General features: G+C 32.9%; 1 protein-coding gene across 1 annotated transcript in view; it reads right to left on the reverse strand.

The window, feature by feature from the left end:
* Nucleotides 1–1,477: 1,477 nt before the first annotated feature.
* The window catches only part of LOC123536140 (insulin-like growth factor-binding protein complex acid labile subunit), a 46,403-nt gene continuing 20,690 nt past the window's right edge, over nucleotides 1,478–27,190 (reverse strand). Inside the window, exons 3-5 of the mRNA XM_045318980.2 lie at nucleotides 7,429–9,206; nucleotides 5,619–5,734; nucleotides 1,478–3,625 (exon numbers count right to left, since the gene is read on the reverse strand). Coding sequence (XP_045174915.2) covers nucleotides 2,884–3,625; nucleotides 5,619–5,734; nucleotides 7,429–9,206 — 2,636 coding nt within the window. The 3' untranslated portion in view covers nucleotides 1,478–2,883. The remainder of the gene's footprint in view (nucleotides 3,626–5,618; nucleotides 5,735–7,428; nucleotides 9,207–27,190) is intronic.

Here is a 27,190-nt window from a genome sequence, read left to right on the forward strand (position 1 = left end):
ATTACTAAAACATTTTGTACACTGTGTTTGTTTAAAGAGTCATTATAGTTATTGGATACTGATATTCACTTACATTTAATCTTGTTCGTTTTTCATAAGTATAGATTAATGCATCGTTTGTTACCACTCTGTTTGTCATTCTGAAATGAAAGGTGCGTTCATTTTTTATATGTATTTACTTCTTAGGAACCACTTACTTTGATAACGATGTATATATTTTTTAAACATACTGTAAATAAAAAAAAATATCATGAAAATACATCTAGACGAAAATGTACTCGTGTGAATGTTTACGAGTCATACTTGTTGTTTTATCAGCTTCCGTGACAATTGCGTTGGACCATGTTTTTATTATAATGTTGACAATTCATATACCCAGCTTTGATAAACCTATACACAGTGAGGAAAACTATTTCATTCGAGAATGCTTACTTCGCGTATACTAACATCAGAATTTGTGAGATGATTTATACCCATGTCTTTACGTTCTATGCATTTTTCAGTATGGTGTTTAATAAACAGTTTATGAAGTATACGTCATTATTGTTTAGAATAACATAAGCTGGAATTAATTAACTCTATGTGCGGCTTACTTCGCCCTCAAATATTTAAAACTGGGATTAGTCAGAAATCATTTATTGCTATTGGAAAAAAAGGAGTTTAGAGTCGAAATAGGAGCGTGGTTTTCCAGAATGTAACAGTACAATAAGCAGTAATCATTTGAAGCTGAAATCGGAAACATATGTATCAATTTTGAAAAAGGGGCGTAAATAAGAAAGTATACTCACTAGGCGACGACAGTGTACATACAATACATAATTCCAAAGCCATTGTGTACTATTGTGGGGATAACTTTAATTTACAATGTCCAGTTACTCAGGGACATATTGGGGAAATATTGGGGATAAAGGGGCCTCCGTGGCCGAGTGGTTAAGGTCGCTGACTTCAAATCACTTGCCCCTCATCGATTTGGGCTCGAGCCTCACTCGGGGCGTTGAATTCTTCAAGTGAGGAAGCCATCCAGCTGGCTTACGGAAGGTCCTTGGTTCTATTAAGGTGCCCGCTCGTGATGAAATAATGCACGGAGGGGCACCTGGGGTCTTCTTCCACCATTAAAGCTGGAAAGTCGCCATATGACCTATCATGTGTCGGTGCGACGTTAGATCAAAAAAAAAATATTGGGGATAAAGAGAGTAAAGAGGTAAAGAGAAGGGGTTTGGGCTGTTTGACCCTTCCAATGCGTCCCATTGTTCATTAATGTTTCTGTTTTCTCGTTGTTGTCTTTATGTTATACTTACGCCTACGTGTTTACGTGTATATGTATATAGGTAACACATACATACATATGCTACTGTGATGTTTTGTTTTGGGAGGCTTGGAATGGACACTTGTTCTTGTTTGTTATAAAACAGTTGTTAATCCTGACGCAAGAACTATTGCAGAACATTAAAAGAAATATGAAATCGTCAAAAAAGAGTAAACTCAAAACTTATATATTTATTCATATCTTATCTAATATGTACAAGATATGCGTCATATACAAATCAAAAATTGTTTTCAACATAAACTTATATACATAAAACACTTTCTGTTGAACATGCATATTATATACAAAGTTCTTTCTAGAGAAATAACGACGGATAATCTGTTTCACTTGAGAAAAAAATATATACATCTTGCCGACACACAAATGCTCTGTGTGTTAAAATCAGGGTACAAAAACATAATTTTGCTCCAAATACATTTCAAACTTAACATTGTATTTGGCCCAGGCATTTCTAATTTGACAGAAAGGTTTAATTCACAAGAAATGCCATTGACAATTAATGACTTAATTCGATATGATTTTGAATTGGGAGGTATTATTTTTTTTTAAATTTATATTGCAGTGTAACCTTTCATAGTTAGCTTCCAATTTACCAGTTTGTAACTATTTTGTTAGCCTTGTTGTTCCTTTCGATTGGTTATGTATAGTCCGCATGTACGTCCTACTGGATTTGAATAGTTAAATAGTTTAAATTCTGCATTACAAATTATATGATGTTACCCAAATTGTATTGAATAGATCAATCAAAATTTCATAAACAATTTCGATACAATATACACCATAACAAGGAATATGTTTGTGGTTTAGGTTAACAATAGTAATAAAAAAAATTAAAAAGATATTTATTTGTCAGCAAATTTGGGTCAATGGGAATCTTATAAATGGTGGCATCTGCTGCACTTTGGGTTTTAACTGAGGCACTGCAGACATCATTGTGGTAGAACACCCATTGTAGTTCAAGCTCGTAAGGTAGGTCCGTCCAGGAGGGGTATCCACCTCCTGCAAGGGTGTCAGGGAGTCTCCTCTTGGAAGTTTTAGGAAAATAGGTATAAAACGGTGGCATCTGGTACATTTTGGTCTAAATACAGAGTACAAATTATCTGGACGTAGGAACAGACCGAGGAATATAACTACCTCTCTGTAAACATCATTTTGGTAGAATCTCAAAATGCTGTTCTACCTCTTTAAGGTACGTAAGGGAGGGTGTAACACCTCTTGTAAGGAGGTCGGGAAAATTTTATAATATAGATGTATATGTATGTTGTTTACACAAGAGAGTTAGTTACCCAGTAACATTACCAGGCTTCAAAATACATATGATGTATACAATTGTACTCATACTTATATCAAATATGTTTATGTTTTATTTTAAATATGCCATCACATATCTGTGACAGAATCCTACCATTATAGAGTCGGCAATATGCAGTAAATAAAACGTCTTGTAATAATTTGCATTACAATCTTGTCTTGTCAATTTTTCCATAGTTACTGATGGGTGAGCTTATTCAGCTTTCTTTCTGAATAATAGTTTAAGTGAATGCCATTAAACTCACTTAAACAGACAGAACTTGATCAGTTTTCACGACTCCTTTCAGATTTAAATTCTCGCACAAAACGTTTGTCTTTTTATGTTTTGTATGGAAGCGACATTTAGTGTCAACTTCGTGTATAGTTGTTGCTATCCACTCTTTCACTGTCCAAAGCGGTGTAAACCTTGGGAATTTGACCTCAGTTGAATTTGCTGTTGTTCCTAACCCTGCTAAATACCAGACCCCTTGATAACGAATAGACAAAGGTGAACCCTGCAGGTTTAAATCGGATGATGACTTAATGTTTAAGCAAATGTCTCCGTTATTATCACATTTCTTAACCATTTTTCCTCTTTTCGCAAGAAGTCGCCATTTTCTAGTCTCGTTTACATATCGCCTCGTTGTGAATACCGCTTCCGGTATTGCGAGAGATAACTGATGATATTGTGAATGTGTAAGAATACAAGGTAGAAGGTCAGACTCGGACTTTTTGCTCGAAACCAGCCTTACTAATCGTAAATCAAAGTCAGCAGCCATTGAATCTGATGCATGGTCGATATTTAGTGCAATTTCTCGTGACTCTTTTCTTCCTACTTTTGCTATAACTTTTGTAGTATTATAAGGTATGTATGACTGTGAACAGGCACGTCTCGTCAATACCCAATCGTTTGATAGGAGCATCCCATAACAGACACGACTCATATTACTCCTGTTATCGTCTGATCGGAACGTTACATGCCAGTTTCTTGTCTCACGTTTACTCTTCCTGAAATGCAGTATGATATATGTAAAGTATCTTGATATCTAATTGGTAAAATATGCATTCCATGCACTATACATGACAAAATATTGATGATATTTGTTTGTGGAGAAGGACTATAAATACGAATTGATACACAATTTCACTTAGCATACAACTACGAAAAATTAGAAAACGCAAGTGAATAATGCAATAATTTTTTTTCATATTACTGAAAGTTCACAGCGCAAATGCTTTCGTTTTGCCTAATTTACGTACTAGTATTACATATCATTTTCACATATCAATAATTCCATTAACTTAAACATATTAGGTATTTTCCGAAGGAAGTGATCTTATGTCTTTATTTATGTTCATACGCTGCATACAGAGGGCAGTGCAACTTTCCTGACTCTGGCTAAATTTTAAAGTAATCTCAAAGTAAACTGTATTACTTATAAAAGTGTTTTGGAGCGCCGAAAGTATTAAGAGTGATAAATATAACATTATTCTGATATTGTCATAAAATTGCAACCCGAAAAGTCTTGACTTGTGTTACAAGAGCATGTTTGCCTACTTCGAACCAAGGACATCAATGTTCACATAAATAAAACTTTACTGCTATATTTATGTATTCACGGAAAATGTTTTGTGTTCTCCATGCATATATTCTAAATAATGTAATATACAATCATTACGCATTTAATGAAGGCAAAATGCCACCAAATTCCAACATATAAAAATCTGTATATAGTAACGTTTCTTTGATGTATATTGTCAATTGTCACTACTAAACTTTCTAACAGGGCCTCACTACAACTTATAAAATAACTGTCAGTGTAAGCCATGAGAAAAGTGTGCATGTTGTATACTGAATACAAAGAGATTTAAACAAATTAATGTAGGTCATATTTTGTCTGCCTGGTCAGTTGTTGGGAAAAGGACCTATCTGATTTTTCTTTCACTTTTAACCAATGTTTTATTTTGGCTTCAGTTTATTGGTCAATTCAGAGTTGTTTCCCTTAGATTTTCTTGGGTAGGTACCATCTCTACATTGTGTTGTATTTATATCTTTTTTATGTGTTTTATATTGCCATTGTGTGAGTTAGGGGTTCACGTGGCGGAGATAATTTTTATTTACAAAAAGTCAAAGAGAAAAGCTCTGTCTTACAGTGATCTATGTTTGTATTAAGTTTCATGAAGATCCATCAATGGAATACTTTGTTATCGTGGAATTTATGAATTGTGAAATAGTTAAAGGGCAATAACTTTAGATAATGAATTGATCCTGACAAAAATGCGCACGCACCGCAACGCTATAGTGATCTACATTTGTGTAAAGTTTTATGAAAATTCATCAATAGGTTACTTAAGATACAGTCAAAAATCCCTTTTTACCAAATCAAAGGGGATAGCCCCTGCTTTTACTAGGTCAAGGGGGTTAATACATAATGCAAGCAGAGGTCACGTGCTAATTAATAATTATATTAGGTTTGGTGACTATAGCAGAATATTTTTTGAATTATAATCATTTTCATTTTTTAAGCAAATCAAGGGAAAAACTCTGTTTTCTAGGTCAAAGATAATAGTACTATATATGAGCTACGGTCATGTACTTATTAATAATTATGTGAGGTATGGTGATTCTAGCTGAAATATATTTTTCAATTGTTTTCGAACAAATCAAGGGAAATATTTCTGCTTTTACTGGGTCAAGGGGCAATAATACTACATGTGAGCAAAGGTCATGTGCTAATTGATAATTATGTGAGGTGAGGTAATTCTAGTTTAAATACTTCTTGAATTACAAGCACTTTCAAGTTCGGTCGAATGCACGGACGAACAGCGGACCGTATAACGCCAAAACAATATCCATCTTCCTTCGGCGGGAGATAACAAGACTGTGACATCGCAAATACGGCCTACACCAACTGACCCTGTACGTGGCTGGAGGTATTAGAAGGTGGTGTTCTCTAATAAAGAAAAGTTGTTATAGTGGGGGTAGTGGAACAAAACATACCTTATTACGCTTGCTTGAGCTTTCTTGGAGTACCGAATCTGTAGATTCTGACAAGTCAACGTTTTTGAGACAGTACTGTTATCGCAGCGGAAGTTATTGATAGCAACGTCGGTGACCTGAATAAAAAAATGAAAGTGAGTGATTTAGATTTTACGACGAATCGGCAAAAAAGGTCATATATCGCCAGGAAAAATATAAGATAAAAGAGTAATATTAGAATCAATGGCAGAAATGGAAATATAAAAAACGTAACGTGAGTCAGCCAGACAAATAAAGATTTTTGTTTAAATTATGTTTTAAAAGTGAGCTATCGGCTATTTATAAATCACTGCATTTTACATTGATATTACATAGACTCGATTAGCGAACAATTCAAATCAAATAATTTGGGAACTTTAATTTCGCGTGTCTAAGCTATTACAGTAACAGAAATATGTGTACCAACTCAAAGAAAGTTCCAACTTAACAAAGACATTTAAAAGAACATTTCTCTATTTTTTTAAAAAAGAAATAAAGATAACCATTAATCATCGAAGAATGTTTTAAGGTCTAAAATGGTCTATGCTTCGGGCAAACACAACGTACCTAGCGAATACCCGAGGGTTTTAAAGTAATTTAAGAACGGTTTTTTTATAATCATTATTTTACTTTTACTATAATTCCCCTTGATATTGCAATAATATTTAGTTAGATTAAAAAACGGCCGTCTTAAAGGCCTAGATTCACTACTATATAAGTGCCCCCCCCCCCCCCCCAAATCCAATATACAACTCCCATCTTATCTACTGCTTATCAGCGATTATGTAACAGTAACTGATTAGAGGACAATTAGCACAGCAGGGACCCCAACTAGACCATGAAGATGTGTGCAGTGGAGTTGAAAGAAATTAATTTTTCTTCAGTGTGTGTGGAATGATGATAATAATAATTATTATTTTGACATTACATAGATGATAATAACCATTACTTTAATGTTATAATAATAATAATAATAATTATTATCATAATTATTATTATTATTATTATTACTATATTACATATAGGATGATAAAAGATAAGTAATAATATTGAAAATAATAATGATAATAAAACACAAGTATAGTGAAAACTTCACGAGTTCTTTGTGCTGACAAAAAAAATTAATATAAAATTATTGTGTTCCATCTATACTCAATTTTCATTTTCAGTATATTGCCAAAAGTGTCTTTTTTCATGCTTTGCTTTGTAACTTTGAAATGCACATACTGTTTTTAATTTTAGACAAATGTTACATAAAGTATTCTGCCAGCTTTAGATGAGTGAAAGTCACATTTTTCTAAAATATCACAATTCTCCAGACAGAATTTGAAAAAAATAAAAACTTACACACTCCTTTATGAAAGTTTCTCATTATTTTACTATTGTAAAAATAAGTTTCTGATTATTTTATTATTGTGTTTGATCAACAATATTTTTCTTTACATAGAAATGCCAAATAAAATCTAGTATAACTTTAAATGTTATTAATCATTCATTAATTTAAAATAAATTACATTGTTTCACCTTCTCACTAATTGATACACTTGAAAGGTAGACTGACTCTCCAATAAACAATGACCCTTGTTTATTGGAACCATACTGTGATGGTCATTAGCCCCCAACTGTGCTGGTGAAGACAGAAATCCCTTGGCCCACTGCCAAAATCTAGGCCTTTAAGAATTCGCGAATGGTTTCACTGATCTGACATGAATAAAATATTTAACCCTCAATTCCTAACCTATCTAGCATTTTTGAGATCGTTCCCGTAAACAAAGAAATATTCTGGCTATACCTTTATTCCATGGAGTGATGACGGCGCCTTACAGACTGTGTCATAACTAGATCTTCCTAGGCGTAGTCTGTATTCTGAGATATATCTTGGTAACCAGTCCAGCCTACAATCACATGACCACGGATTGTTATCGAGATAAGCACTGCTACTTGGCGCCAAAATGTTTATGATATTTGAGGTGATCGTTTGCAGTTGGTTGTAAGACAGTATAAGCTTTCTAATTGTGTGTGTCCTCTGTTCAGGAAATTTCGATTGAAATAGACGATTATTCCCAAGATCTACGCTTTCAAGTTTCTTAACCAATATCAAGTCTGCAAAGGTGAAGGTTGACAAAAGGTTATTGCTAAGATGAAGGTGCGTCAGTTCTGATAAGTGTCGAAAAGCGTTCGGTGATATGGTTTCAAGTCCATTCGATTTTAGATTGAGATCATCTAAATTTCTTAATCCAACAAATGTATTGTCCGAAATCACGGACAGTTTATTGTTTTCTAACGAGAGTGAGTACAAATGTTTCAAATTTGTAAATAATCCATCTTCCAGTGACGAAATTCTGTTGTCGTTCAGCATAAGATTTTGTAAGCTATTCAAAGCATAAAATGATTTCTTGTGGATAGACTTTAGTTTGTTATGACCAATATTTAGAAATTTCATATGTGGCAGACCATACAGTGAGTACGCGTTAAGTGATTTGATGCGGTTATACTGTAGACTAAGCCATGTGATTTTAGACAATTGATTTAATGGTGCTACAATAAAAGCATCGTTTTTGACTTCTGATATAATGTTATGCTCTAGATTTACTTCTTTCAGTTCCATCAAACCAGTAAACGTTTTACTCTCGACGGCTTTCAGTTTGTTATACGATAGATCCAATTCCTGAAGAGCTGCCAGAGGATGCAAAGCTGCCTCTTCAATATCTTTAATTGAATTCTTTGACAGGTGCAGTGCTCTCAGTAACGGGGTAGATGTGAATGTTTTATTGTTTATGAACGAAAGCCTGTTAACGCTAAGGTCAAGGTTATCCAAAGCATCAAGGCCAGCAAAACACTCTGGTTCCAGTTTGTTAATATCATTTGTTCCAAGGTCTAAATTTTTCAGTTTTGACAGGTTTCTAAATGCCTCATTTGAAATGATATTGATTATATTTGCAGACAGGTAAAGGTCTTCAAGGCTGGTCAAAGTGTTAAACGAACTTGGATCTATACGTGTTATTACGTTAGCTCGAATTTCAAGTCTTCTCAGTTTGGACAGCTTCTCAAACCATCGCGATCTGATGTACCAAATTTGATTCTCATTAATTAACAGCTCTTGTAGATTTACAGCACCGTCGAATACAGAATCAGAAAATGTTCTGAAATTATTCCTTGACAGATCGAGGTATTCAAGATGTTTAAGCCTTCTCAACACAAGAACGTGCAATCCTGACAACTTATTGCCGTTGAGGAAAAGATATTCTAAATTTACAAGCTGGCTAAACACGTTTGGTGATAAGAATCGTATCATGTTGTCTGAGAGACGTAACTCTATCAATTGATCAAGAGATGAGAAGGAGGCGGCTGAGATATGACTGATGTTATTATTCTGTAAAGCGAGATGTTGTACACCAGGTAGGTTCCGGAAAATGTACGGATATAAAATCTGGATGTTATTTCCAGAAATGGTTAACTGACCCACACCTCCTCCGTTGTCAAATGAATTCTCACGGATAAAGGTTATCTGAGCGTGCATGTTACCATTCATATTACTGCTATCACCGAAAAGTGTGAGTCTCTTTACACCTGAAAAATAATAAGAATCAAAATTATTATTCTTTATGTTAGAATATACAGTGCCCTTTCAAATTTAGCGTTGAATGGTAGGTGTTCTACTGAATGAAAATGTAAGGAAACATAATCAAAAAAAAATGATACGAATGACTCTATTAAAGGATATTAAATAACATTGCCGAATCATCAATATGCCTTTTAGTTTAACAAAATTATTCTCCTCTGTGTCCCATAAAATGTGTCAAAATTGTTGTTTTTCTTAGAACCTAAGTGAAACCAATGGAGATATTGCATTGTAACTTCCAACGAGGTTGTAAGGATCATTGGCCAAGTTCACATAGCAAGGTCAATAACGCTGACTTTTGATAAGACAAAATACTTTCCCTCTTGTACTTTGAAAGTGTCCCAAAAACACATTATCCTTCAATAGTCCTTAAACCTATGCATGGAAAGAATTGGAATTTACATAACTCTGGGATAAGTATGCATTTGAAATTCAAATATTGCTTACGGACTTGCTAATGCGAAAATGTAACAAAAATATTGTTTTCCTTAAATAGCTTTGAAACCAATTTAGCTATTTCATTGGATCTTTATGTAAAAATGTAGGCTCCTACAGCAAGTTGACATAAAATCTTTTATAATTCTGACTGCTTTTTTGTACAATTTTTGTCTAATTTTACAAACCCTGACAATATTATAGAGAATTATATTAGAACCACTGAAGGGAATTTTACATGATTTGTAGTACGTAATCTTCCGCATTTTATTCACATTTTAAAATTTTATACAAGAGCTTTACATCTGTTGACAACAATTCTATTAAATCGCACTGTCTCTGTTAGAAGATAAATGGTACAGTGAAAAGTTAATGTAATTTGATACGATTATACATGTCAACAGCCTAATTTCTGCCCTGAGTAATGGTGTAACTATCTTCTATTTGTACTAATATTTTAGGCAGTATCTTTGACTGATGAAGAGAATTCAATATGATTTTACACAAAGACAGATGATAATAATTGGTATTCTAATATGCTTGTCTCTGTTAAAACACGCTTACGCTAGAATGACGTCACGTTAACGTGCGGTGACGTCAAAGTTTTTGTTGCGACCAAGAAAGAGCGCTACTATATTTTATCTATTGTTTTAGATTAAAGGCATATTAGAATTGAAATAATTTATAGCAAACCCGTCTTTAATACTATTTATACACTCGGGCGCTCTTTCTTGGTCGCAACAAAAACTTTGACGTCACCGCACGTTAACGTGACGTCATTCTAGCGTAAGCGTATTTTAACAGAGACAAGTATATTAGAATACCATTTATTATCATCTGTCGTTGTGTAAAATTATATTAAATTTTCTTCATCAGTCAAAGATACTGCCTTAAATATTCGTACAAATTACACTATTACTCAGGGCAGAAATTACTTATAACCGCATAAATAGTGTTAAAGCACTCTTTTGCTATAAATTATTTCTAAAATGAAGAGTAAAAGAACCTTAATTTTATCTAATTTTATCTATTTTAAAATTAACTCTCCTTTATCCTTTCTTAACACTTTGCATTTTTCAAACATTTTACAATTAATGACAGTAACGTTTAATCCACTGAAAGCATTTTGTATACATTAAAGTTGTTATTATAGACTCGGTTTCAAACAAACGTATTTGTGGATGTACGAGTCACCTTCAGTGATAGCTCTTGTTGACGATATGTATTCTAAATCTACCTGATGTTCAACATTTTGGCAACTCAGACAGAAAGGGTTTGTTCGAAACTAAATGACATGTTAATGCCCAAACACTAAACTGTTACAATCGGTTTATGATCTTGGGTTATCTCAACGATGTTTATATCAAAGACATACACGATATGAATGTCAGGAACACCTTACAGTAGGATTAGCTGTAGTATAAGGTAGGCTATAGAATTGCTGGAAAATATGCATGCTATGTTTTCGTGAGTGTATTGCTGCAGAATGGATTACAACAAGTGGATAATTATTGAGATCAGATGCTAATTAGTGGATCTTACTCAAGTATTTAGGGTTCCTGTATGTTTTGCTACTAACAGAAGTGTATCATTAATTTATTATTATTCCTGGCAATTCACATTAAACGAATACCTTATCTTGTCTCCTTTATAAATTGGAAAATAAGTATAAGCATTTTGCCAGGTAGAACAAACGTTAAGTGGGCTGAATATAATACACGAATGGTGTGATAGGGATAGTTATTATTAAACATTAGCATGTACTACAAACATGCAACAAACAAAACTTTAAAATATTGATTATCTGTTGAAAATTCTGAATCGTTATTTTCGCGCATTGATATTATAGCTGATTCATAAAAAAAACTTATTGGTTATAATTAGTTTTCTATCTTTTATATTCTTTTTCGTCATTTTTATGAACAATGTTCTTCAACTGATCGTCAAATTATTGTTTTTCACGTGAAATATATTTAGGTTCGGTGACACTGAATGTGGAAATTGCAAATGAGTTACATTGATGTTATCCTTAGATGTTTGATGTGCTCTGTGTTTCTTGTAAATACCACTACCTTTCAATTTTCATAAATGTCTTCAATGCAAGCGTTTTATATTTAGAGTACTTGTGTAAAACGTTCACTACTGACAGGTAACATGTGTACATAGATATTGACTTCCTCAATACAGTCTTTGGATAACAATTTTTATCCTAACACAATCTGCAGCAATTGGTATATAAATATATAGCGAAATCGCCTATACATGAATCTACGACAAAATATGGTTGGCTGTTACATTTCACCCCCTATGATTGTGGCATAACAGATTCTACTTCAGTTCCATTACATACAAATTATTTTGGGGCCAAACGGTTGAAAACAGCATCTTAAAAACATAAATATGATAAAATGTCATACTGACTTTTGTGTAGGACCGTAAAACACGTTTCGATCTCTACGAGCGAATTCAATTAGCTTAATTAAGATTCAGCGGTGACGTCATAAATGTATGACATAAAGTACGACGTCATAATGATGTGACGTCATATAAAGTAAAGCTAGTAACTTTAACACAGGGTCAACTCGCCTAATTTGATGATTCTCTTCATAATTAGTTTGCGAGCTGTTAGATTACTAAATTATAAATACTTCTCAAAATTCTGATAAAAGATAACAAATATCTATACGTTCCATTGGCTATGCAACTCTTTCTAACCATAGGGGGTAAATTGTAACAGCATATGACCCGAATGACGTATTACGCTGAAATGTAGTACTGTAAATTGCGAATTATTTGCATTGTTAGAATCGAAATAATAAATATGTTTCAATAATTTTATCAATTAATAAAACATGGGCAGTCGTTTGGATGCGAATAATCTCCTGCCCATATCTTATTAACTGATAAAATATAGGAACAGATTAATTATTTCTTAAATAAAAACTTAAAACTTTCCTGTAATTAGTTTTACGTTGGATGAATGTGAACATGGAAATTCGCCTTAACTTACTGCTATGACTTAATTTTTTATTCCTATCGGATCATGGGATCCATTAAATTTTACTGAGCTAGTGACTTTAGTACCTCTGGCGAACCGAATCTGCTATTATTTTGCATTGCTGAGTTCTATGCTTTTAGCCGATTTTCTTGTATTTAATTGATGAAGTAGTTCTTTGTGCATTAATAAATGACAGGAGATGATGATGGCAATATCAATTATGCTCAACGTTTTTAAAAAGTGACTGCTTAAAAAATAAGTAATTATGTTATAGATCTACTTAAGATATACACTTTTGCTAATGGTTTAAAACACGTAACACCTAGTGCAGAAAAACTTGTATCCATTAATATTAACTGCATATTTCTGAAAGCTTCAAACCTTCTTACAGAGTAGATAATAAATCAGAAACTTTTTGTGTTTCCAGCACAAATGCACCCTATGTTTTGTTTTGCAAACATCCCAAAGTCTAAATGGATTTTCACAACATTTTTGGAAGGTTGATGTTATACTTATACTTTTATATTTTCGTGAACAGAAATGCATCCGTCTAGAAAATTGCATCAATATTATGGTTATATGCAAAATAATTATGCTAAGTTACTACATGTAGTATGGGTCAGTTCTTTTCATCAGGCCATGGCAAATTGGTATTCATTGATTAATTTAGTTTTTCATATACAAATAATGTGAGAAGTAACCATAACTTGAGCTAACACTGACACGGTGGTCATTCTTGCAACTGTGATAACTGTGATACCACAACGACCATAGAAAAACTGCACAGATACCGCCAATGATTATTATCTTCTTTTTATCACATGAATGACTAGTGCATTATCGTTTTACGAAAATGATCTTGGATTATTTCAAACCAGAAGCCCGACAAAGTTAAACCAAGAAATAGTAGTGATGAAAGTAAATATTGTATGTAAGACTCTGAAGCGAGGTAAAGGAAAACTTTTCACGAAAAAGTGAATTTTGATTCACTAACAAGCTTCTACATTTAGACAGTACATCAACCTATACGTTTTGGAAAGGTATGACAAATCTCCAGATAGATAAAACAACACTGACTGTGCTTATAAGTATAAAAAAGATATAGGTCATTAAAATAATGAAATACCTTATCCATCGTCAATGTTCAACAAGGCTTACAGATAATAGTAACATCTATACCAAAAGGTCCTATTGCATTTCATACACCAGTCCCCGTTTTAGGGAACTGTGTCGCAGATGTTAGAACACTATTTTTTTCAATTTTGTGGCGTTTTTGTATAGTAAATTTGGTACAACCAAATATTACTGCAGATATCAGAGTGGGAAATGTATCTGGAGACAAATATCATCATTCTCTTACACGACCTGTATGCAATTTTACAGTTTTAAAAGACTTACATTTTTATCAACAGTTACAGTCATGATAATTTCAAATTCAAATCTAAACTGTAAAACCACTGTACAACAGTTCGAGTCATGTAACTTAGATACAACTGTAAAAGCCTCACAGCTGTATAAATGAAACAAATACAGCTGTAAATATGCCTACAAAGTCACAACTGTAGAATGCTTTGAAAAAAGGATATTATTTTAGGGGACAAAATCAGAGGTACAAAATGTTTAGGATGAATAGCAATTCTATAGAAATGGCAGCAATTACTACAATCAAGAGGGTCATGATAACCCCTAGATTGCTAGCTTTGAGGAATTTGTTAGAGGTATCTTCATTCTCAGTATTTGCGACGGCTTTTTGTGAGTGCAGTGCAGTGTATGTCGTAAATGACGATTTTTCTCCTTTCGATTTGCAAAATTTCAAATTTTTATTTTTAATGTCTGATCTGGCCCATAATAATGGCATCAGATTTAACAATACAAACGAGAAAGATAATACTAGAAACAAAGAAGCAGGAAAGAAATCAAAGAGCAGAAAAGAAAACAATTGGTGTCGGACATCACGTGGAAAATTCCTTTCGTTTTAAGTTTGATGAATGCGCCAGAAAAAAAGGTTACCTTTTTCGTATGTAATAATCTTATTTTATTTTTTTTTAAATATTGATTTATTAAATTGTAGGCATAGTTATTTGCCACATATATTTAATTTGAAAGGGGGTATGGGCCTTTTATTCCAACCGAAATTCCGGATATTGCTTTGTAAAGTAAATTTATGCTAATTTTTCAACCCACTGTACTGTGTTCCTTTTATTGGTAGGTATATAAGTAAGATCTGTATAAGTATTTGTTAAGGATTGTTGTATGCTGTGTTTCGTGTTGTTTCTATGTATTCGGACATCTTAATGTAGGCTTGCTTTACCCATTCCTCTAAACTTATTACACAAAAGCCTACGTAAGTCTGGAACAAACATCAGAGGTGAAGAAAACAACAACAATATTACCCTCTAAGTAAATACACCAACGTAATTGTGAACATATAACACGTGGCTTATAATTTTCTTGTTCCTTTTAAACTGAGTTTCACGCCCCTAGGCGGGATAAAATTATGTTTGTTGTGTTTCATTTTAATCTTCTTACAGTAAAACATTTAGTGTGTAGAATAAGGTCTCCTGCAGGGGATCATCTGATAGTAGCATGGCCCTAGCGAAGCGCGTCTTATTGGTGCTTTTATTTTCTGTTAAATTTATCGAAATCAGTCAACGTCATCCACCTACACATCACCGTTTACTTATAAAAACAAATGGTAATTGTTAAACGTTACATATTGTTTCCTAACGGCTAATTTCTTTTTTGCTTTGTACAAAACTACAAGATAAGCCGTAGCTAAAGTTGTTGATATGAATAGTTTAATACAATTATCTGACCTCATCCAAGCGGTCACTCTGACGGATGAAAACGGATTGTACAGTCACCGTTTAATACACTTGGAACTAAGGTGAATTAAGATACGGAAACTCAATTATGAAATTATTTTATTGCTAAACAGATATTACCTGAAATACTAGTACAGAATTAAATTGCTTTAGCTGTCATACCAGCAAACATAGCGGACAATAAGCCAGAAATTATCTTAATATAAGGAAATCAGTTATGAATCGAAATTAATGTCACATGTGGTTGAACCTAACGATTTGTAAGGTAAATTGTTGAAAGTAACGCCATATAAAATTACAAAATCCTAGTAACTAAATAGCTTTGTAATGACAAATTCAGACATTTAGCTTATATGTTATTAAGGATACAAATTAATGACCCGTGATCAAATTTTAACGACTGAAACAAAAAAAAAACCTTGATTTGTAAAATAGTTCGTATCATTACTGAAACTACCGCGCTTGTAAAAAATATAACTGATTGCAGTTTTAATTTAGGGTTTGTTAATCGTTCACTAAACTATGTTTATCCTAATGACATTAAATAAAGACAAATATGTTCTTTGAAGTTTTCTTGAATCATGCATTATGTATTTATATTAAATTTTACAATTATTTAGGGGAATAAGTGGTATTTGCAAATATCTAAATGACTTTTAAATAATAACCTTTTGCACGTCATTTACAGCTCGCTTTGGGTGTTTAACTCCCTTAGTATACTAGTAAAAAGAAAAGGTTCACCATGTACCATTACGCGGTGTTTCAAATCTAGACATTTATAGAAACAAGTTACTGTGATGTTTTATTGATTCAATATCTGATTAAACAAATTTTGTTTGAAAAATAATTTAATAATCATTTAAAGCTTTACTAATGTTTTCCTTTCACTAAAATACTTTATCATTAGATATAATCTAAATCGGGAAAATCATCATCAATTATATTTAACCTGCTAAACATATAAATTCACTGTGTATACAATTTAATGTCATATCTAACAGCCATTTTTTAAAATACTTCTAGGTATTTTAATAGTTTAGATATTGATGCGAATACGTATAAGAATCAAGCGGTAAATCAAGACCAGTATTAGTTTCTTGAAAGATTGCATTATTCGTTATTCATAATAAAGAAGATCGAAAGGTATACATGCTTATTATATAAACATAATCAAATTACATAACCGCACTTAACAGGACACGAGAAGCCTTATAGGTATAAAAGATAAAAGGTAAAGGTAGATTTCCCGGAAGCACAGAGCACCCAAACACAGCCATAGAGCCATGCATATAAGTTCTATATGAGTAATTTAAAATATGACCAAAACAAAAATTGAATCTGGTCAAAAATCTGCTTATTTCGCTTGTAGAAATGTATGGCAAGGGTTCTTGCGGGGTAAATGCCATAGAAAATATTGATTTGAAGGTGATATGGAAATTTATACTAAAACAAAATGCGGGATATATGAAAAGACTGTGCAAATATTCCACGATTACAAAATGCCCGAATGCTTAGTTAAAGTGCCACACTATTATACACTTCATCTAAAGTAAGCAAAGTAAACAACATAACTTATAATAATACGACAAGGCAAGATAACATTAGAATCACAATTAATTATGCAATCAAACAATATAATATATTTTGTATGAAGGAAAAGACTAAAGTTAAGTTCGTTGTTCAACCTACATTACTTGTTTTTATTTTGTTATGTCCGTTTTCAAATGCTTTTATAACTGAAAGTAAAAAAAAATTGTATCTGTTAATAACTTAATTTCATTACAAATTTGAAGTACAAATAAACACGAGGCTTGCGTGAATTCTTGGCGTGTGTTCTGCCCTGACTTCGATATAAGAGCATATTTTATACAGCTTTTGCATAAAGTATGTATTCATCAATTCCTACAATTCAGCACTTTAATAGCATAGACCTAAATCTTCTTATATAAAAATAGTATGAACAAAAATCATTTGAAGTCAGACTGTTACTGAACATATGTTTGTTAAATCGTGAGGAAAATATTATCAAAAGATTCTCCGATAAGTAATGTATTAGCCTTTTTCCTAACAGTTTTACAGCACGAACACGTAGTAGATCAAATGTTAAAGAAGTGCACTGAATAGGTAAAATATGAGATCCAAATCAGAGGATTTAACATGAATATCCCGCAGTCTTAACTGTATTTAGATATTTTGGGCAGTATATAGGTCTACAAGTACTTGATGTCAGAGATATTCCAAGCGCTGCTAGTGTAGTAAGTCCTATAAATTACATACAATCAAACTACAATATTAGTTACTTTATGTTGAATGTGTATTTACAATCTATCTCAGTTTTACTAATTGGGTTAAACTGTTTTTTCTCATTCGTTTAGTTGCTACTGGATTGGAGAGAATGCTACTACAAAAACAAGTATATAGATTAATGTAATATTTCTCCTTAGCTGAATTAACATGATGCTACGTTGCTTCTTTATTTATAACTGGTTGTTCGTATTCAAACAAAATAGCATATTGAAACAATACTGAGAGATATTTAAGAGATATCATTTCATTTGGACCGGGTATCTGATTACTCTATTAAAAAGCTATCTGGAAGCCTCAGCACGTAACAAGGTGGTACATTTGATCATCCTAAAGCATGCAGGTATGCCTTTTATATGGAAGGTACAGCTATAGACCTGAATGCCTTGGTTTATCTATATTCTTTGCTGCTATTTGATATTATGTCTTACAATTCATTTGACTGCATTCACCGCAAGCCTATATACCATGTTTCACGGCATGTATTCTTCAATGATGCTCGTATACAAAGGCATATACATATTGCTTAGTGTACATACATGTTGTGCATCTCGTTTCATCATAGTGAAATAGTACAACAAGCAATATAACTAATGGTTATAAAACGAAAAGACTTCTATTTTAATAATAAAGACATTTTACTCATTTTGTAAATTTATTCAAATGTACCATACCTTAACTTCACAAACTTTTAAAAGTTTTATCATCCTAAACAATCGTCCAGCCTTCCCTAACCTATACTTTACACATATTGTATAATACATGTGTACACAACTTCGTGCAAAATGATTAATTTACGTATGAGGGAGACTTTATTACTTTACAAAATACGCTGATTTCCATAAAACTAGCAGTAATAATTACAGCCTATACTTTCCTCTAAAAAGATATTCACAAAATAACTATGAAATAAAGAAACAATATACTTCCTCGGTCGCGTTTAACATTCTTGTCCGACAGTCAACAATCGTACTTAATAGTTTAATGTCTGTCAATATGTTTGACATTAAAAACTTAAAATCAGTTTTTATAACGAGATCGGACTTAACTTATCTAGTAGATTACAGGTCAGAAACCGGAATTCAGTATCTTTGGCAGTGAAGTTTCAAGCAATATAATGCATGGAGGCAAGAGCCATTCTAATGCACACACGCAGACACACTGTACATTGTATAATCAGATAAGCACTTGACAAAATTATCTTCTTCATATGAAAAGTAATAGATGATCAACAAAAATAATGTCTTGTTTAATTCATTCTTAAATGCTCATTCGAATATTATGATGAAATTATGATGAACATATGTGTAGTAATGAACCGGACGTCATGTGGAAATTGTGTTGAAATGCATTGTCCAAGTAATATAAACCGGATGTCATGTGGCAATTGACGTCAAAATGTTCATATAACTGGACATGAAATGTGCTCCAGAAAACAAATACGAAAATAAGCATTATGAATTTAACAGTGATCACATTCCAGCTACCAATAATATAAACGACCAAACTTGTTAATGTCAGATAAAACCGGTCTTATGTGTATTTCGCAGACATTTCCGCCCAGCGTATAAAAATGATTTTTTGTGAGAGGAGACTTGTTAAGGATTAGGAAACGTCTGTCGTAAGACGTCTTTATTAACTCGTGTTATTTAGTGGCTTACTGAACTTCGTTTGATACAAAGCAAAATACCACTAATGATTTTTTTAATACACCTGTGAAAGAAATCAAAATTTTGTTAATCAAGTTAAAATAACATGTCCCTGTCTAATCAAACGATTGGCCGATAAGCAGGTTCTTAGACGTTTTCTAATAGCCTGAGTGCATAGACTTAGTAGATTATATCTGTATGATTTTCCAAAACTTTCAGATTACGTAGAAGATAACAAACTGATTAGATAGATAAATCATTCTGATAAGTGATTTTTAGGGTATAAAAGAATATTTGATTTTTTTCTGTACGCTAAAAAGGCGTGGTATATGCTGCGGACGGGTGAGAAAAACATTTCGTCAATTGTGACGTACAACTGCAACATGACGTGCCGATTATCGCTACTACGATAATTACAGCTCATCATATTTTTCATCGTAATATTACATTAATATAGGGCTGGAAGTCGTGTTTCGATGTATGAAACTCGTTTCAGTTTCGAAGGAAAGACAAAAGTACTTATTTTGCAAATTGCGAAAAGGAATATGATATGTTTACAAGTTAAATAATTCAAAAAAGCTTGAAAACAAAACTGTGAATTATATTCGTATACTAATGAAGGCCTTTTGGCAAAAATAGCTTAATATATTGAGTAATTTAACAAGGACACTTGCCTCTATCTTTCCTTCGATTTAGTATTTATCACAAGTTTGACGTCGTGGGAGTGAAATAAAAGAGGTATTACAATAATGTTATAAAGCTTCAACGTTTACACCGTTTTTAAGTAAAGGAGATGTTGGTCGTACTGACTTAGTCTCTAACATGTGATAAAATGTGTATTACATTTGTGTCTTCTGACTTTGAATTTATTAAACCGGTTGAATAAAATCTATAAAATGTTGTTTAAGAAATTTAATATGAAAAGATTCTCTAAGTTATGTCCTCTCTCTATATAAGTTATGTATCTCAGAAGGGGTGTTGTTTCGCCATCGCGTTGTCCGAGTTCCCAGCTATGTTGCAATAAAGTAATTCAAACAGAAAGCTGATATGTTGTATAATGGGTATGGACCCCCGCAGTATCAAAGAAGACACGTTCTTGATCAATCTATATATTATGCAAGGCGACAAATTAATGACAATTACAGTAGGGTACAGTGTCACACCTGAGTCAGAATAAATATGAGAAAATTCATTTTTTAACAAGCCAACACAGCTATCTTTCCGTTTTAACGCCACATCGAATCGAACTCCAGTAATGTAGGGGGGTTGCCAAAACTAAATTACAATACATCTTAAATGAAAGTATCAGACTCGCTTGTTAAATAAAGTTTAATTTAAACAGCATTCAAAAACAAATTGTAAAATATTCATTCATCGCACTTGCTTCGCTTGTAGGAAACAACATAGAAAATAAGTATCTTGGGGGTCGTAATAATGAAAATTTAAAAACGACCAATTTAACCCATTAACTCTCTCTAAATGTTTTATACAAAAATAAAAAGTAGATTACCACAAGTCACGAACTTTACGGCATTGCCGTGCATAGTTTAAACATTTTTTAATATAAATGTCATTCCAATTCCGAGCTACTTTTGCTATTGCAACATTACAAATATATATTTAATGTGATTGCATGGTGGCTATTCCGACTGTGGGAATCTGCACACTCTACAAAAATATCCTTACAATATCAAATAATTACTGATTGATCCACTAAATCAGTAAGTGGGTTTATCGGGTATAGCAACAATCATTTTCAGTAATCATTATATCACATATTTTACATATGTTTGATATTTCATTTACATAGTATAAAGTATAATTAAAAACATTTTATAACCTCCCTTTATGACCCTGGCAGTGTATGCGAAGTAATGAAAGCAGTGCTTTTCTAACAATGTCATTATTCGTCCGAATCTTACAAGACAATTGCTTTGGAATTGTCAGACGCCGAGACGTCATATAGTGCAATGTCAGTGTTCAGTATGAATGTTTAATTATACAATACGATTTGAAGATATTTTAAAAGTCAAGTTTTCTCATTCATTTATATTAATTGAGTGAGTTAGCATGCAATTTCTGTAGCATTATCCATGCCAAAATAGTAGTGTAAGCAAAACATAGTTGTAATAATAAAACACTTATTGCTGTCCTTATGTCATATTTCCTCTCGTTTTAACGGTACAATTTTATTTCTTTACGACCAGAGTTATTGCTCTTGCACATATAAAAAGTATATCATTATCATCTTGAGATGTACTAATGACTTGCAAGCATCAAGTAACTGTATTAAAATATCATAAAGAAGTCTTAGTATTTATGTGATTCATCCTTTTTTGTTAGCATGCAGTTTATGAGATGGAATATCTACTGACATAGAAATGCTAGGCACTCATCATATAAAGATTCCACAAAAAGATGTATGTAGTACGTATAAAATACGCATAACATTGTTTAATTGTGACTCACATAATGAATAAGTAGAAAACTTCGAGCGGGTATTATATTAGGAACTTAAACAATATAGGGAATAAATATCAGTGTATGCTCCGGACAATCACCCAAGAAAGATTCCGCATGCACATTTTACAAGCATCTGTCGATTAAGAGCAATCGCTTTGTGTTTTGTCGTTAATTTGCAACTTACGCAAATACAGAATACACTCTCCTACAGATCATGCTTTTGTAATATTTTGTGTGTTTTCTTCCAAATGTTTTTTCTTGCTATATATTTATTTGTTTTGTTACTTTGTGATCAGAAAAGTGATACCATAATGTACAGTCAAACTTCGTTCACTCGAACTTGAGGAGACCGGCAAAAATTGTTCGAGCTATCAGTAGCTCCAGCCATCGAACATTTTACGTTATACAGAGACAAATTTTGACTGTAAGTTGACAGGAACACTTGCCGATGTATTTAGCAAAAATCTTGTCTGGAGTTCTGGTTAGAGCAAAACTTAAACACAATGACCTTTCAAAATAACATGTAAATAGATGTACTTGGTTTGTATTTACTACTGTCGGCCTAGTGACCAGGTTTCATGAAGAATTATGATTCGTATCTTGAACAGTAGGTTTTAACAAAGTAATGGCTCACAGGTGCAGTGTTATCAAACATGTTGGCTTCAGTTTCTGCCATAATTAAATGACTTGGCATCAACAATTTCAGATGCATTCTTCTTTTTCAAACAGTGTTGCATAATTAATTATTCTGTGCTATGATTGATTTGGCTGCTTCAGCTACTGTCAGGTGACTCCCATTTCCTCTACTTTCCTTCAATGAAACAAATTATTTAATTTGTTTGTTTTACTAGGGAAAATCAGCGAAATTTTGACATCCAGGCAAGTGTTTTAGGAAAATTCCCAATTAAGATAATGTTTTCGCCTAAAGAAATAATTCTAATGTGTTGAATTTGATTCCTCACAGTTGTAAAATCATGGGTTTGCCTAACATGCATAATTACTTTAAAAAAATTATAAAGTGCCTGAAGTTAACCAAAAGTGTGGATCAACACCTTAATTTTCTACAGATCATAGCTTCATTAATTCCTTCTGACAAATCAAGAAATATACGTGTATTACATATAGATTTGCGTTAAAGCGTAAACTTGTTCATGTTTATTCAGAAAACTTTTATATTGTTTGAAACAGTATACACTCATAGACATTTATAATGGATCACCTATGATTTTCATATATTTCATTAAAACTACGCTGAAAATAAAACAATAAAGTATACCACGCATGGTTGATTTAAGCCATTTTAATGGAAAATTACCCTCACGAAAAAATAGCGTATGGGAACAAAGGTGATCGATTGTAATTTAAATATTATCCAAGTTATCGCAATTACAACAGTGCCGATTATAAAAGTTATATATACTATGAGTGTAAATATCTTGCTTTAGGCCGTTATCCTTAGAACATATTTTTTATACTATTTATGGATCTAAATGTGTGATGAGAATGAATAAACCACATACGGTAATTAGAGTAATGAAATAGCGTTAATTCGTGATGCAGCACAACATTAAGTCACAATTGCAAACAAAACTTACGAGCAATGATAGCTTGTCGAGTTACCCTTCTAGAAAGAGAACTACTGTTGATAAGAACTAAATATTGTTAAAAACATTAACAGCTTGAGAAATCCTGAAAAGTGTAAATAAATCTGGAAAATACTATTTATATTTAACTGTAATATATAACTGAAATTTCTCACCCTTCATAACTGTTACGATTTACACTGAGAATAAATTACTACACCTTTTAACAGATGTATGTTGTAGAACTGATGTTGCGAAAGGGTGCTTCCAAATCTACAACTTTTACTTTCCTGATGCATTTGTAGACATACTGCTATATGGTTTCCCAGCGATGTCAGTAGTTTAAAATGATATCTTAATGAGCTCATTTTACTTCTAAATAAACGTGCTTTCTTTTTTCAAGTGTTTGCAATTATCAAAAGATAGCACGAGTGCAAACATATTTACACATCAATATTCATTTCTGAAAACTTTCCCGGGCAATCCTGAAAGACATGTACCAACAATAAAAAGCGCTTCTGCTGCCTATGATAACAACATTAACGAATTTGGGTAAGTTTTCATTTTTAGCTGAATTGTAACGTAGTGACAGGGTGAGCTTTTGTGATCGCATTTTGTCCGTCGTCCGACCGTCCGTCGTCCGTTCACAATTTCTTGTGAACACGATAGAGACCGTATTTTGCAATCAATTTTAATCAAACTTGTACACAACTTGTATTGCCATTATATTTTGGATCCTCTCGAAAACTGGCTAGATCTCATCATTGGTTCCAGAGTTATGGGCCCTTAAATGACCAAAATTTGCTATTTTGGTTTGCGAACACGATAGAGACCACATTTTGCAATCAACTTTAATCAACCTTGCACACAACTTGTATTAGCATAATATCTAGAATCCTTTAGAAAACTGGCCAGATCCCAGTGGGTTCCAGAGTTATGGCCCCTTAAAGGGAAGGGCCAAAATGTGCTCTTTTTGGCTTGCGAACACGAAAGAGACCACATTTTGCAATCAACTTTTATCAAACTTGCACACAACTTGTATTGGCATAATGTCTCGGTTCCTGTCAAAAACTGGCCAGATCCCGTGGTGGGTTCTAGAGTTATGGCCCCTTAAAGGGCCAAAATTTGCTATTTTTGCTTTTGCAGCCATATAGAGACTTCATTTATGATTTGATTTGATACAAACTTGCAAAATATCTTCAGCAACATTATATCTTGGATTCCATGATAAATCTGTCAGATCAAATCATACGTTCCGGAGTTACGGCCCCTGATTTACCCCTGAAAGAGCCAAAATTTGTTAATTTTTACCTTTTGAACACGATAGAAATTACATTTTATAATTGATTTTAATCACACTTAAAAACAACTTAAGTCACAATAAGATCTTGTTTCTTTCGAAATCCGGCTAGATTCCTTTATGGGTTGAAGAGTTACTGCCCCTGAAATGTGCAAACTTTTCTATTTTGGCCCTTTCAGCCATATAGAGGTTTTATCTATGTTTTGATTTGATACAAACTTGCACAGAATGATTATCTTGATGATCTCTAGGTCTGAATCGAAACTTGGCCATTATGATTCCTTCACTTAAAGTGTTACTACATTTGCCGTGGATTTTGAGCCTCGCTATTACCTTTACCTGACTGACAATATTTCTAAAATCCGATAGAATATATTTCTGCCGTTAAATAAAGCACACAAATTGGGATAAGGTCAAAACAAAACACAGAGAAGAACCTAAAAGTTATGTCACACTGAGATAATCGAAGAGTGAGTGAGTGAGTGAGTTGGGTTTTACGGCGAATCGACACAAAATGGTCATATATCGCCGGAGATAATCGAAGAAGATAATCGAAGAAGACTGTACTGTTTTTGAAAACTTGTTGCATGTGCTTACGTCTTAATGCATAAACACGGGCAAACTTGCACTTTGACATAGGCGCAACACGCTACGACACGTAGGGCGTATGTTCTGCTCTGAGTAAAACAGGGTTTAGCAATAGCCCATGGGTTACATTATGCTGGAAAACAAAATTTAATGCTTTGCCATTTAAAATGATGATTATAAATATCTTGAAGTGAGTTTGATACAGAATTTGTATGTTCTAATTGCCGAGTCTGTTAGCCTGGCAGTATTGTCAGATTTATATAGCAATACCTAGACTGATACGGAAATAACGCTTTTGATTTCAGTTTCATACACAGCTCTTCATTCAAATTTGAGGAGTATTTCAAATCATTATGTTTTATTATAAAATTGCCATAACGATATTTTGCCAATTATATTATAAAAACAATAAAATCTTTGGAATGTTAAAAAGAAACATCATCACCTCTCTTTATTTTAGTAAAACGATAAGTGAAAATTGGTTGACAATTTGCTTAGCAATTTATAGACAAAAGGTCCTTGACTGCATTAATACTCAGCTGTTAAGAAGACATATGTAAGCTTGAATATAGCAGCAACCATGATTGCAAACGGAAAATTCAGTGAAAGAAAAACACGATTTATTGTCGAGATGTGATTAAATTTAACACGTTTTGCGGTAATATGTTTACGCCATTGAGGTTAAGTTTAGTGCTGCCGCATTTTCAGCAGCGAACAAATAATCTGAAAACAATGAGTGAACTCAGACAACATTTTCTCTATAGTACCTATAGATTTTCAGAGAAAATGATAACCAAAATATTTATAAGATCGGCGAAAATGCTAATATCATTTATTATACTGAACATAAGACGCCACACAATTGTGTGTATCTCTTTTTTTTTCAAAATAGATTTTTGGCTGGGTTTTATTTTGGTGCAGTTTTGAATATACGACAAATTTGAAATTAGCGCATTCCAAGAGTTTATTAAGCTCATATTAGTAGTACTGCGCAAAATGTAAGCACCATTTATTTATTTTTTATTTTGTTGGGTTTAACGGCGAACCGACACAATTATAGGTCATATGGCGATTTACCAGCTTTGATGGTGGAGGAAGACCCCAGGTGCCCCTCCGTGGATTATTTCATAACGAGCAGGCCCCTGGGTAGAACCACCGACCTTCCATAAGCCAGGATAGCTGCCTCACATGAAGAATTCAACACCCTGAGTGAGGCTTGAACCCACATTGATGAGGGGCAAGTGATTTAAGGTCAGCGACCTTAACCACTCGGCCACGGAGTCCCCCAAATGTAAGCATCAAGTGACTTACTTTATTGATAATAATAAAGTAACGCTGTACAAACTTTTTCTCTTTTTTATTTCACTAAGATACATTTGTTATGTGAGTTGCTTTAATATGTATTTTATAACTAAATACAAAAACATGAAGTGTTGTATTTTCTGTAAATATATTTGAACAAAACATATATTGAAATCTGTGCTTTCGCTTCGACCCTTACAAATAAAGTTTCCAGGCAATATAACTGCTTCTAAAATTAAGTGTTATACAAAGCCTTTTTTATAGAAGTTCCTATGTTTTTTATAAGTACAATCAAATCGCGTATGGAGATTCTGATGAATAATGATTTCTTTTACAAATATATATACCAGTTACATTGGAGTTTGTTCATCAGTTTATATTGAACATTTTTGTTACGAACAGTAACGTGTAAATCTCTTAAACCATTCTTTACTGTATCGAAAATTGATCAAGGTTTTGCAAAATAATCTCATCTCATCTGTGAC

This window comes from Mercenaria mercenaria, chromosome 17, assembly GCF_021730395.1.
Source record: "Mercenaria mercenaria strain notata chromosome 17, MADL_Memer_1, whole genome shotgun sequence".
In the NCBI taxonomy this organism is placed as follows: Eukaryota; Metazoa; Mollusca; class Bivalvia; order Venerida; family Veneridae; genus Mercenaria; species Mercenaria mercenaria.